At 48.8% G+C, this 13,881-nt stretch overlaps 1 protein-coding gene across 1 annotated transcript in view; it reads left to right on the top strand.

The window, feature by feature from the left end:
- LOC140458877 (uncharacterized) overlaps positions 1–13,207 on the top strand; it is a 62,762-nt gene extending 49,555 nt beyond the window's left edge. Inside the window, exons 17-20 of the mRNA XM_072553610.1 lie at positions 4,288–4,587; positions 7,328–7,624; positions 8,912–9,034; positions 11,863–13,207. Coding sequence (XP_072409711.1) covers positions 4,288–4,587; positions 7,328–7,624; positions 8,912–9,034; positions 11,863–11,939 — 797 coding nt within the window. The 3' untranslated portion in view covers positions 11,940–13,207. The remainder of the gene's footprint in view (positions 1–4,287; positions 4,588–7,327; positions 7,625–8,911; positions 9,035–11,862) is intronic.
- Positions 13,208–13,881: the final 674 nt, after the last annotated feature.

Raw genomic sequence — 13,881 nt, 5'->3', positions numbered from 1 at the left:
TAGTCTGCACCATACCCCATCTCTGTGTGTCTGCCCCATCCAATGCACACTTCCTTTTAACCTGCTCCCAGCACATTTCCAGGCAGTACATTCCACACCCTAACTACTCACTAGGTGAGAACATTTTTCCTTCAATTCTCCATCCCCACCTTGCTCCATTTACATGTTACTTTAAACCTATGCACCCTCTGCCTCCCTAGTTCTTGTTCCTTTTCCAAGCGGGAACAGCTTCTCCCTGCCATCTCTCTCCAGCCCCCTCTCCCTCCCCCTCCTCGCTGGGACCTCCTTATCTCATCCTTCTCCTCCCAGGGAGAACAGTTCCCAGCTTCTTAGATTGATCCTCATCGCTGGCGTTTCTTATCCTTGGATCCTTCTTGTAAATCGCTTCTGTACTCTCTCTGTCTCTCTCTCTCTCTCTTTCTCACTCCCTCCCTGTCTCTCTCTCTCTGTCTCTTTCTCTCTTACTCTTTGTATCTCTCTCTCTCTGCCTCCCCCTTCTTTCTGTGCCTCTGTCTCTCACTCTCTCTTTCTCTCTGTCTGCTTCCCTATCTGTCTCTTTCTTTGCCTCTTTCTCTGCCTCTTTCTCTCTCCTCTGTCTCCCCCTCTCTCTCCGTTTCTCTCTCTTTCTTTGTATCTGTCTCCGTCTCTCCCACTCTCTCAGTCTCTTTCTCTCTATGTCTGCCTCTCTCTCTGTGTCTTTCTCTGTCTCTCCCTCCCTCTCTCTCTTTCTCTATGTCTGCTTCTCTCTGTGTATCTCTCTCTACCTCTTTCTCTCTCTCTCTCTCTCTCTATGTTCCCATCTTCCCTATGAAGTGGCTCCCTCGATGAAACACAACACTCAAATATGAAAGGGGAAAATATTCCTCGTGATTTTTTCTATGTGTTTCACGTGTTAGACACGAGTTCTGGGTGATCAGTAATATCACTGACCTCGCAATCCAGGAACCCAGGCTAATGTCCTGGGTGTGGGCACAGAGTGATATCTGAGCATAATTAGTTTTCAATGCCATTGTGAGATTGCTGTTCCCTGTAAAAACCCATCTGGCTCACTAATACCCCTCAGGGAGGTAATTCTGCCCTATTTACCTGATCTGTACCTCCATGTGACTCCAGACCCCACAGCAATGGGGATGATTCTTAACTGTCCTCTACCTATGTATGTTGATTGGGGCCATCAATGTGAACGCTGCCTGAAATGTTTAACAACATTGAAATGAACGTGTCGTAGCAGTTTGAAAGTACTCGGTCGCAGTTGGAGGGCTCATGGTTAAAGTCTAGTTTGGGTTCCACCAGGGCAACTCAGCTCCTGACCTCAGTACAGCCTTGGGTCAAACAAGGACAAAAGAGTTGAATTCCAGAGTGGGGGGGGGGGTGAGAGTGACCTGACACATAGGAAGATGTTTGTGGAAGTCAGTCATTTCAGGTCCAGGACATCCCTGCATGAATTCCTCAGGGTAATGCCCTAGGCCGAACCATCTTCAGCTGCTTCATCAATGACCTTCCCACTATCGTAAAGGCCAGAGGCATAGGTTTAAGGTGAGAGGAAAAAGATTTAAAAGGGACCTAAGGGCCAACTTTTTGACACAGAGGGTGGTGGAGGTTGGTGCAATTATAACATGTGTCTGGATGGGTATATGAATAGGAAGGGTTTAGAGGGATATGGGCCAAGTGCTGGCAAATGGGACTAGATTAGGTTAGGATATCTGGCTTCCAGCATCTGCAGTCATTGTTTTTACCTAGGATATCTGGTCGGTGTGGACAAGTTGACTGAAGGCTCTGTTTCCATGCTGTACATCTCTATGACTCTTTGACTCTAAGTGGGAATGTTCACCGATGATTGCACAATGTTCAGCACCAATCCTCAGGTACTGAAGCAGTCCATGTTCAAATGCAACAAGACCTGGACAATATAGGCTGACAAGTGGCTTTGAGAGAAAGTGAGGACTGCAATTGCTGGAGATCAGAGCTGAAAAATGTGTTGCTGGAAAAGCGCAGCAGGTCAGGCAGCATCCAAGGGGCAGGAGAATCAACGTTTTGGGCATAAGCCCTTCTTCAGGAATGAGGAGGGTGTGCGAAGCAGGTAGGGAGGAGGGACTTGGGGGAGGGGCGTTGGGAATGCGATAGGTGGAAGGAGGTTAAGGTGAGGGTGATAGACCGGAGAGGGGTTGGGGGCGGAGAGGTCAGGAAGAAGATTGCAGGTCAAGAAGGCGGTGCTGAGTCCGAGGGTTGGGACTGAGAAAAGGTGGGGGGAGGGGAAATGAGGTAGGTGTAGAAATCTGTATTCATCCCTTGTGGTTGGAGGGTTCCTAAGCGGAAGATGAGGTGCTCTTCCTCCAGGTGTTGTGTTGCTATGGTCTGGCGATGGAGGAGGCCAAGGTCCTGCATGTCCTTGGCTGAGTGGGAGGGGGAGTTAAAGTGTTCAGCCACAGGGTGGTTGGGTTGGTTGGTCCGGGTGTCCCAGAGGTGTTCTCTGAAATGTTCCGCAAGTAGGCGGTCTGTCTCCCCAATGTATAGGAGGCCACATCGGGTGCAGCGGATGCAGTAAATGATGTGTGTGGAGGTGCAGGTGAATTTGTGACGGATATGGAAGGATCCCTTGGGGCCTTGGAGGGAAGTGAGGGGGGAGGTGTGGGCGCAAGTTTTGCATTTCTTGTGGTTGCAGGGGAAGGTGCCGGGAGTGGAGGTTGGGTTGGTGGGGGGTGTGGACCTGACGAGGGAGTCGCGGAGGGAGTGGTCTTTCCGGAACGCTGATAGGGGAGGGGAGGGAAATATATCCCTGGTGGTGGGGTCCGTTTGGAGGTGGCGGAAATGACGAAGGATGATACAATGTACCTGGAGGTTGGTGGGGTGGTAGGTGAGGACCAGTGGGGTTCTGTCCTGACAAGTGGCATTGCACAATTAATATTCGCACCGCACAAATGCCAGACAGTGACCATCTCCAGGAAGAGACAAGCTAACCACCACCCCATGACATTCAATGATGATACCATTACTCAGTCCTACTATAAACATCCTGGGGATTACCGTGGAAAGAGAATCTAACCATCATGTCCTTGACGTTCAATTGTATTATCATCACTGAATCCCCCACTATTAACATCTGGGTGTTACCACTGAGAGAAAATTTAATCGTCAGCCCCTTGATGTTCAGTGGCATTACCATCACTGAGTATTAATATTCTGGGCATTACCATTGATAGAGAATCTAACCATCACCCCCTTGGTGTTCAATGGTGCTACCGTCACTGAATTCCCCCACTATCAACATCCTGGGGATTACATTGAGAGGAGTTATGAGTGAGATGGAATGCTTCCCCTGGATGGGGGCAGCTCCAACAACATTCAAGAAGCTCGACACCTTCCAAAGACAAAGCAGCCCCCGCTTGACTGGCACCACACCCACAACCATCTCCTCCCTCCCCCCACCAACGCTCAGTAGCAGCTGTGTGTACCATCTACAAATTGCATTACAGCAAGTCACTAAAGATCCGCAGGCAGCATATTCCAAACCCGTGACCACTTCTATCTAGAAGGTCAAGGACTTGGGAACACCACCCCCTGTAAGTTCCTCTCCAAGCCACTCTCCGTCCCAACTTGGAAATATGTCAGCCACAGTCTCAAAATCCTGGAATTCCCTCCTTAAGGGGCATTGTGAGTCTACCTACCATATGTGAACTGCAGCAGTTTAAGAAGACAGCTCACCCCCACCTTCTCAAGGAGGCAATTGGGGACAGAGGGCAATAAATGCTGGGCCCAGCCAGCGATGCTAATATCCCGTGAATCCCATATCTAAGGAAAGATAGACTGGGCATCGGAGGCAATCCAGAGAAGGTTCACTCAACTGATCCTGGGTGTGGAGGGACTGTCTAATAAGAGAGGTTGAGTGGCTCGGGCCTGTCCTCATTGGAGTTTAAAAGAATGAGAGGCAAGCTGACTGAAGATTCTTAGATGAGTTGATTTGAGGGTAGATGTGGAGAGAGAGCTAGTTTCCCGTTGCATGTGGGAGATTCTGGGACCAGAGAGGCATCACCTCAGAATAAGGGGAAAGACAGAGACACACAAGAATTTCTCCACTCTGAGGGGAGCAGCGAATCTGCGGAATTCCTTCCCACCGAGGCTGGGTCATTGAGTGTACAGGATGCCGAAATTTTTCATCAGGAAGGGGGAGTTGAGAGGGCTGTAGTCGAAGAAGATCAGATCAGCCATTGAACAGCACAGCAGACTCGATGGGCTGGAAGATGTACTCCTGGAGCTGAAGGCTCACAATCTCTTATGTTGGTGTTCCAGGGTTAACTCTTTCCGTGACTGTCTCCCTGGACCATCAGACCGGCCTGTACCTGACAGGGAGTGCAGCGACCCTGAGCTGCTCCAATCCCAGTCAGTCCCAGCTCCAATCGGTCATGTTTTACAAAGACGGAGAGCTCTTACACTCACTGGAGGCGCGCCCTGACCAACATATGGCATCCATCTCCATCGGAAATCTCACCCGCGCAAACGGAGGGAGCTACACTTGCCAGTGTGAAATGATTGTGTTTGGGAGACATCTAATATCCAGTCTTAGTAACGCTGTGTCAATAACCGTACAGGGTAACAATGTCTCTTTATTTATTTCTTACTGATGTTGCAAGCTATATATTTCCGACCCATAATTCGCATGGGTTTAACCCGTCAATCGTCACTATTGGAATCCCGACAGTGCAGCAAGAGGCCATTTGGCCTGTTGAGTCTGCACTGACCTTCTGAGCAGCATCCCACCCTGGCCCCCTATACCCACAACTACCATGGCCAATCCACCCTAACCTGCACATCCCTGGGCACTATGGGACAATTTAGCATGGCCAATCCACCATACCCTGCACATCCCTGGGCACTATGGGACAATTTAGCATGGCCAATCCACCATAACCTGCACATCCCTGGGCACTATGGGACAATTTAGCATGGCCAATCCACCATAACCTGCACATCCCTGGGCACTATGGGACAATTTAGCATGGCCAATCCACCATAACCTGCACATCCCTGGGCACTATGGGGCAATTTAGCATGGCCAATCCACCCTAACCTGCACATCCCTGGGCACTATGGGACAAATTAGTATGGCCAATCCACCCTAACCTGCACATCCCTGGGCACTATGGGACAATTTAGCATGGCCAATCCACCCTAACCTGCACATCCCTGGGCACTATGGGACAATTTAGCATGGCCAAGCCACCCTAACCTGCACAATTTAGCATGGTCTACATTAGAGTGGTCCTGGAAAAGCACAGCAGGTCAGGCAGCATCCGAGGAGCAGAAAAATCAATGTTTCGGGCAAATGCCCTACATCAGGAATGAGGACTCATTCCTGATGAAGGGCTTTTGCCTAAAATGTAATTTTCCTGCTCTTGAATGCTGCCTGACCTGCTGTGTTTTTCCAGCCCAACTCTAATCTAGACTCTGATCTCCAGCATCTGCAGCCCTCACTTTCGCCTAGACAATTTCCCATGGACAATCCACCCTAACCTGCACATCCCTGGGCACTATGGGGCAATTTAGCATGGCCAATCCACCCTAACCTGCACATCCCTGGGCACTATGGGACAATTTAGCATGGCCAATCCACCCTAACCTGCACATCCCTGGGCACTATGGGACAATTTAGCATGGCCAATCCACCCTAACCTGCACATCCCTGGGCACTATGGGACAATTTAGCATGGCCAATCCACCCTAACCTGCACATCCCTGGGCACTATGGGACAATTTCCCATGGCCAATCCACCCTAACCTGCACATCCCTGGGCACTATGGGACAATTTAGCATGGCCAATCCACCCTAACCTGCACATCCCTTGGCACTATGGGACAATTTACCATGGCCAATCCACCCTAACCTGCACATCCCTGGGCACTATGGGACAATTTAGCATGGCCAATCCACCCTAACCTGCATATCCCTGGGCACTATGGGACAACTTAGCATGGCCAATCCACCCTAACCTGCACATCCCTGGGCACTATGGGACAATTTAGCATGGCCAATCCACCCTAACCTGCACATCCCTGGGCACTATGGGACAACTTAGTATGGCCAATCCACCCTAACCTGCACATCCCTGGGCACTATGGGACAATTTAGCATGGCCAATCCACCCTAACCTGCACATCCCTGAATACTATGGGACAATTTGGCATGGCCAATCCATGCTAACCTGCACATCCCTGGATGCTACAGGGCAATTTAGTATGGCCAATCCACCCTAACCTGCTCATCCCTGGGCACTATGGGACAATTTAGCATGGCCAATCCACCTTTTGGACTGTGGGAGGAAATCAGAGCACCCAGAGGAAACCCACGCAGACACGGGGGGAAAATGTACAAACTCCACACGGGGCTGGAATCAAACCCAAACCCCTGACGCTATGAGGCAACAGCACAAACCACTGAGCCACCCCAAATGACACTGTCTTTACAAATAACAGATCTTGGGCGCCAAGTTTATAATTTAAACACAAATTAAAAACTTATTATATAGAGTGAGACTTTAACAGAACACAGATAAACTAAAGGCAAATTGATTCCAACACATGGACAACAAGCCGAACCAAATCAGCCTCCCTTTCACTGGAGATGCAACACAGTGAAATTACAACATTGAACGGCACTCCAAATTGCTCAATTGTCCCCAAACAGGCTTTTTGAATAACGAATCTTTGGCATCAAGTTTGTCACTTAAACAAAAATTAAGAATTTATCATCTTGAACGCAACTTTAGTAGGAGGGATATGGGCCAGGTGCTGGCAGGTGGGACTTGATTGGAAAGGGATATCTGGTCGGCATGGATGGGTTGGACTGAAGGGTCTGTATCCATGCTGTACATCTCTATGACTCTATAACACAGATAAACCACAAGGCAATCTAATCAACATCATCAATTAAAGCTCAATCTTGTTTGAGGACGAAACCTAACTCACATATGGATAGTCGGACAGGGTTATGGGATATATCGAAAAAGAATTGCCATTTGCCAGCTCGATAATCATTCCACTGATCCGTGCCGTCACAAAATTGTCAGGTGATTGCCTGAAACTCTAACCAATTCCATCTGTGTTGACTGGAATGGTGACCGAGTCCATCTGAATTCCCAAAACTATAACCGACTCTACCTGTATTTTCCAAACCCCATAACCAACCTCCTTCATGGAGGTTTGCAAATTCTTGTCTGGTTGTGTCAAATGGAAAGGATACCTCTGCCGGTCCTGGTCACAGATTGGGAAGGGGTTGGGCCACACTGTCGGAATTTGCCATCCCGTGCCCTCTCACCTGTTTTTTCACTTTCAGAGGCGGTGAAGCCGGTGATAACTGGCGTGTCGGCGGTGGATGAGATTGGAGGGAACCTCTCGATAACCTGCCTCAGCGAGGGGAGCCAGCCCAATGAAGAGTTCTTTCTGCAGAGGGATGGCGCCACTTCCTTGCCTCACTACTGGACAGTATGGAAGGCAGGTGGTTCTGTTACCTTCATCATCGCCGATGTGAGCCAGGACGATGCAGGGAACTATTCCTGTGGCTACAACCTGACGGTCAACGGGACAGTGTTGGCATCCGTCTTCAGCGAAAGCTTGCAGGTGACCGTCAGCGGTGAGTAGGATGGAGGCGATAACCAGGCTCCCCAACAGGAAGGTGTAACTGATGCAACGGTTGAATGGGTTAACCCCAATGGTAGGAGAGCAGGTGTCATAGGGCAGGAGGAAGGTGCAAAAGGTGAAACCATTGGCTGGGGGAGAAACCGCTTGGATTGAGTGTGGTGGTTGGGCGAGATTGATGGGTCGATGGTGACATTGACAGGTCTGCAATATTGGGTGATATTGCATCGAGGGTCTTTTATGTGTTTGGTGACAGTTCCACAATGTTCAGCATCATTCACAGTTCCTCAGATACTGAAACCTTCCATGTCCAAATGCAACAAGATCTGGACAATATTCAGGCTTGGGCTCACAAGTGACAAATAACATTCACGCCACACAAACACCAGGCAATGACCATCTCCAATAAGAGAGAGTCTATCTGTGCCCCCTTGACTTTCAATGGTGTCACCATCACTGAAATCCCCCCACGATCAACATCCTGGGGATTACCATTGACCAGAAACTGAACTAGACTTGCCACATAGACATGGTGGCTACAAGAGCAGGTCAGAGGCCTAGAATCCTGCTGTGAGTAACTCACCTCCTGACTCTCCCCCCCCATAAAGCCTGTGCCAACATCAACAAAGCACAAGTGAGACAACTCCCCACTTGCCTGGATGGGTGCAGCTCTGATAACACTCCAGAAGCTCAATGGGACATAGCAGCCCCGCTTCATTGGCCCCACATCCACAAACATCCCCTCCCTCCAACACCAATGGTCAGTCGCAGCAGTGTGTACCATCTCCAAGATGCGCTGCAGAAATTCACCAGAAATCCTCGGTCAGCACCTTCCAGGCCCATGAACACTTCAATTTAGAAAGACAAGGGCAGCAGATACATGGGAACACACCCCCTGCAAGTTTCCCTCTGAGCCACTCCCCACCCTGACTTGGAAGTATATCACTGTTCCTTCAGCATCAAAATCCTGGAATTCCCTCCCTTAGGACATTGTGGATCTACCTACAACACATGGAACTGCAGTGGCTCAGGAAGGCTGCTTCTCAAGGGGGCAACTAGGGACAGGCTCCTCTCTGTAATGCATTGACATCTTCCCTACAATGTGGGGCCCATAACTGGTTGTAATACTCCAGCTGAGGTCTGACAAGCATCTTGTGAAATTTCGGGATCAACCTGCCTCTATAAATGTCACGCGTTGATTTAACCGGCACAAGTTTGGAGTCAAGTTGCAGGTAGAGGAGACGAACAGAAGAAGTTACTGAAATGTCTTTGTCCAATCCAGAATTCAGGAAGCCATCTGGGAGGCATGTGGTCCCACGATATTACTATGTCATCGCTGTGGCCTTGTTGGCAGCAGTTCTCACAGTTGTTCTTACAATCCGAGCTCGAAACAAGTCGAAGCAAGGTAAAGCAATGATCTTGTCTTGTGGAATCAAAGCGGGCCAAAAGTGCTGGCAAACGGGACTAGGGTAGTTTAGGTAATCCGGTCGGTATGGACGGGTTGGACTGAAGGGTCTATTTCCGTCCTGTACATCTCTATGACTCTAAAACATAGAAAGTGGGAGTGGGATTTGGCCATTCAGCCCTTCTAAACTGCTCCCTCTCTTCATGAGAATTTTCCAACTCAGTCCCTACCTCCCCCTGCTTTCGCCCCTAAGAACGCCATCCAACTCCTCCCTGAATGACATTCAATGTTCTATCCCCGCCTGCATGCGGTGGCAGAGAATTCCACAGACTCCCCCACTCTCAGGGTGAAGACCTCATTTTAGTCCTGCCCAGTCTCCTTTAGACTGATTCTGGACTGTCCCTTTGGTCGTTAGGAATATTCTTCCTGCTTTTACCGCTGTTAGAATTCCCTATGAGATTCCAAACCCTTGTTCTTTTAAACTCCAGTGAATATAATCTTAACCTTCTTCGGCCTCTCTTCGTCTGTCACCCAGGAACCAGTCTGGGAAACCTTCACTGTGCTCCCTGCAGAATGTCCCTCCTCAGATATGGAGACCCCCGAAACCACACAGTTTTGCCCTGAACAGTCGATGCGGGACATTCTTGCTCCCAGACACAAGCCCTCTGTCTATGAAGGCCAACATCCCATTTGCCTTCCTCATTGCCTGCTGCGTCTGTGCTTTCACAGAAATGATCATTGATTCAATCAAAGCATTAACCGTGAGAAAGACTCACATCACTGGTCCATGTGTGGGACTAAAGCCCTTAGCTGACATTCAACACGAGTTTATCACTGGATCACAAAATGCACATTGGATCTCGAAGATCAAGACTTGGGCTGATGTGTTTAATGGTAGCAGCCTGCTGGGGGTGACAGAGTTAACATAGAAACATATAAAATAGGTGCAGGATTAGGCCAATCGGCCCTTCAAGCCTGCACTACTGTTCAATAGGATCACGCAATTTCAGTCTCCAAACTCCCACACTGTCTCCATACCTCTTGATCCCTTTAGCTGCAAGGGCTACGTCCAACTCCCTCTTGAGTATATCTAATGAACTGGCCCCAAGGGCTGTCGGTGGGAGAGAATTCCACAAGTTCAAAACTTGCTGAATAAAGAAATTCTTCCTCATTTCAGCCCTGAATGGCTTCCCCCTTATTCCTATGGTATGATTCCCTGGGTCCCCAATATCAGGAACATTCTTCCTGCATCTAATCTGTCCAGTTCTATCAGGATTGGAGATGTTTCTAGGGGATTCCCCCTTATTCTTCTAAACTCCAGCAAATACAAGCCCAGTCGATCCAGTCTTTCTTCATATGTCAGTTCTGGCTTCCCGAGAATCAGTCTGATGAGCTTTCATTGGACTCCTTCAACAGCAAGAATGTTGTTACTCAGACTAGGAGACCCAACCTGCACATGCTACACAAAGTGTGGCCCCACCAAGGCTTGTACTTCTATACTCCAATCTTCTTACTATGAAGGGCAGCATTAGCTTTCCTCACTGCCTGGTGCACCTCCATGCCAACCTTCAGCGACTGTTCCACCATGACACCCAGGGCTCATTGCACCTCACTGTTTCCAAATAATAATCTGCCTTCCCGCATTTGTGACCAAAGTGGATAACCTCACATTTACCCACATTATATTGTATTTGCCCACTCAGCCAGTCTGTCCAAGTCACCCTGCAGCTTCTGGCATCCTCCTTAGTGCCATCCAGCTTAGTATCATCTGCAAATGTGGAGATCTGGCACTCAACTCCTTTGTCCAAATTGTGCATGTATATTGCAAATGGCTTGGGTCCCAGCACTCAACCTGGCAGTACCACACCCGTGACTGTCTGCCACTCTGAAAAGGACCCAACTCTCTGCTTCCTGTCTGCAATCCAGTTCTCTATCCACGTCAAGACGTGGTCCTGGGAAGTGTGGCCGAATAAAAGAGATCTTGGGGTGCAGATTCATAGCTCCTTGAAAGTAGAGTCACAGGTAGATAGGGTAATGAGGAAAGTGTTTGGTACGCTTGCCCTTATTGGTCATTGTATTCAGTACAGGAGTTGGGAGGGTCATGTTGCGGCTGTACAGGACATTCGTGAGGACACCTTTGGAATACTGTATTCAGTTCTGGTCTCCCTACTATAGGAAAGATGCTGTGAAACTTGAAAGAGTTTAGAAAAGTTTTACAGGGATCTTGCCAGGGTTGGAGGGTTTGAGCTATAGGGAGAGGCTGAATATGCAGGGCCCACTTTCACTGGACCATCAGAGACTGAGGGGTGATCTTATTGAAATCATGAAGGGCATGGATAGGGTGAATAGCCAAGGGTCTATTCCTCAGGGTAGGGGGAGTCTGAATCTAGAGGGCATATGTTTAAGGTGAGAGGGAAAAGGGACCTAAGGGGCAACTTTTTCATGCAGACATTGCGAATGAGCTGGTGGAGGAAATAGTGGAGGCTGATATAATTGCAATATTTACAAGGCATCTGGATGGATTTAAGAATAGAAAGGGTTTGGAGGGATACGGGCAAATGCTGGAAAATGGGACTAGGTTACTTTAGGATACCTGGTCAGCTATATGGATGAGTTGGTCCAAAGGGTCTGTTTCCATGCTGTACAACTCTATGACTCTCTAAGAGATTACCTGTCTCAGGGCTGTTTCTCTCCTGTCCAAAGTGACATTTCAGTTTTGAAAAGATGGTTCAGAGAAATAATGGATTTGATGTCGGAGCTAGTTTGGGGATTAGTGTTTAACTTATCTCAAGCCAAACTCATTGTCCTTTGCATTCTGTCCTCTCAAGGTCACGTCAGATTGGAGGGACATGCTGAAGAGTTTGATATTATCAATCCAGTCTACAGCACCGACATTGGGTCTTAGGCGCTGGAAGATCTCAGCTTGCGACAGCTTACCCTGCTTCTCTTGTCTGTTGGTCACTTGCCTGAGGATGCAACCGTGAGATTCAATCCCACCTCTGCTGAGGTAGCTACGTGAATGCGGGACACCGGACTGAGCACTGCCTCCAGATGGGCGTGAAGTGGCGGCCCTTTCTCTGGTTGGTTTCCACCAGGGGGCGCAATGCCCTCAACTGATTGCCAAGGTTTGAAGGTTGAGGCAAAACTTGGGAGTTAACTATTGGACATCGGCAGCTGGTGTATCCTCCACTGAAACAACCCTCCCTCAGCGATCAGAGCTACCAGCGCTCTCCTCCCATTCATTATGCATGCCGTTTCCTCGTCAGTTTCATCTTCCTCGTGAATTTCTCAGTCAAGGGCAAGACAATGAGCTTCTTGAAATGTCAATGTCATTAATCTAGAACCCAGCTCTTTGTCTCACAGAGTCAGAGATGTACAGCACTGAAACAGACCCTTTGGTCCAACTAGTCCATGCTGACCAGATATCCTGAATTAACCTAGTCCCATTTAGAGTCATAAAGAAAGATATACAGCACAGACAGTATGGACTTACAGATATCCTAAATTAATAGAGAACAATTTCCCAGCATTTGGCCCATATCCCTCTAAACCCTTCCTATTCATATACCCACCCAGATGCCTTTTAAATGCTGTAATAGTACCAGCCTCCACCACTTCCTCTGGCAGTTCATTCCATACATGCACCATTTAAAAGAGTTGCCCCTTAAGTGCCTTTTAAATCTTTCCTCTCTCACCTTAAACCTAGTTTTGGACTCCCCTACCCAGTGGGGAAAAAAGATCTTGACTATTCACCCTATCCATGCCCTTCATGATTTTATAAACTTCTGTAAGGTCACCCCTCAGCCTCCAACACTCCAGGGAAAGTAGCCCCAGCCTGTTCAGCCTCTCCCCTTCAGCTCAAACCCTCTAACATCCTTCACTGTCGGAAATCTAATCATAATCCTTGTAAATCTTTTCTGAACCCTTTGAAGTTTGACATCTTTGTTATAGCAGAGAGACCAGAATTGAATGCAGTATTCCAAAAGCGGCCTCATCAATGTCTTGTGCAGCCACAACTTGACCCCCCAACTCTAATACTCAATGCACTCACCAATAAAGGCGAGAGTATCAAATACTTTCTTCACTATCCTGTCGACCTGCGACTCCGCTTTCAAGGAACTCTGAACCTGCACTCCAAGGTTTCGTTGTTCAATAAAACTCTCCAGGACCTTACTATTAAATGTGTACATCCTGTCCTAGCTTGTTTTACCAAAAGGAGGCAGCACCTCCTAATTGCAAGCTCAAGTTTGCCTCCTAGCAGAGCGCTTTAGGGAACATCTCCGGGACACCCGCACCAATCAACCACACCGCCCTGTGGCCCAACATTTCAACTCCCCCTCCCACTCTGCCGAGGACATGGAGGTCCTTGGCCTCCTTCACCGCCGCTCCCTCACCACCAGACGCCTGGAGGAAGAACGCCTCATCTTCTGCCTCAGAACACTTCAACCCCAGGGCATCAATGTGCACTTCACCAGTTTCCTCATTTCCGCTTCCCCCACCTCACCCTAGTTCCAAACTTCCAGCTCAGCACTGTCCCCACGACTTGTCCTACCTGCCTATCTTCTTTTCCACCTATCCACTCCACCCTCCTCCCTGACCGATCACCTTCATCCCCTCCCCCACTCACCTATTGTACTCTTTGCTACTCTCTCCCCACCCCCACCCTCCTCTAACTTATCTCTCCACCCTTCAGGCTCTCTGCCTTTATTCCTGATGAAGGGCTTTTACCCGAAACGTCGATTTTACTGCTCCTCGGATGCTGCCTGAACTGCTGTGCTCTTCCAGCACCACTAATCCAGAATCTGGTTTCCAGCATCTGCAGTCATTGTTTTTACCTCGTTGTTTTC

The sequence above is a fragment of the Chiloscyllium punctatum genome, chromosome 34, assembly GCF_047496795.1.
Source record: "Chiloscyllium punctatum isolate Juve2018m chromosome 34, sChiPun1.3, whole genome shotgun sequence".
Lineage (NCBI taxonomy): Eukaryota > Metazoa > Chordata > Chondrichthyes > Orectolobiformes > Hemiscylliidae > Chiloscyllium > Chiloscyllium punctatum.
Note: the sequence above shows the minus strand (reverse complement) of the source record. Positions and strands in the feature narration are given on the sequence as shown.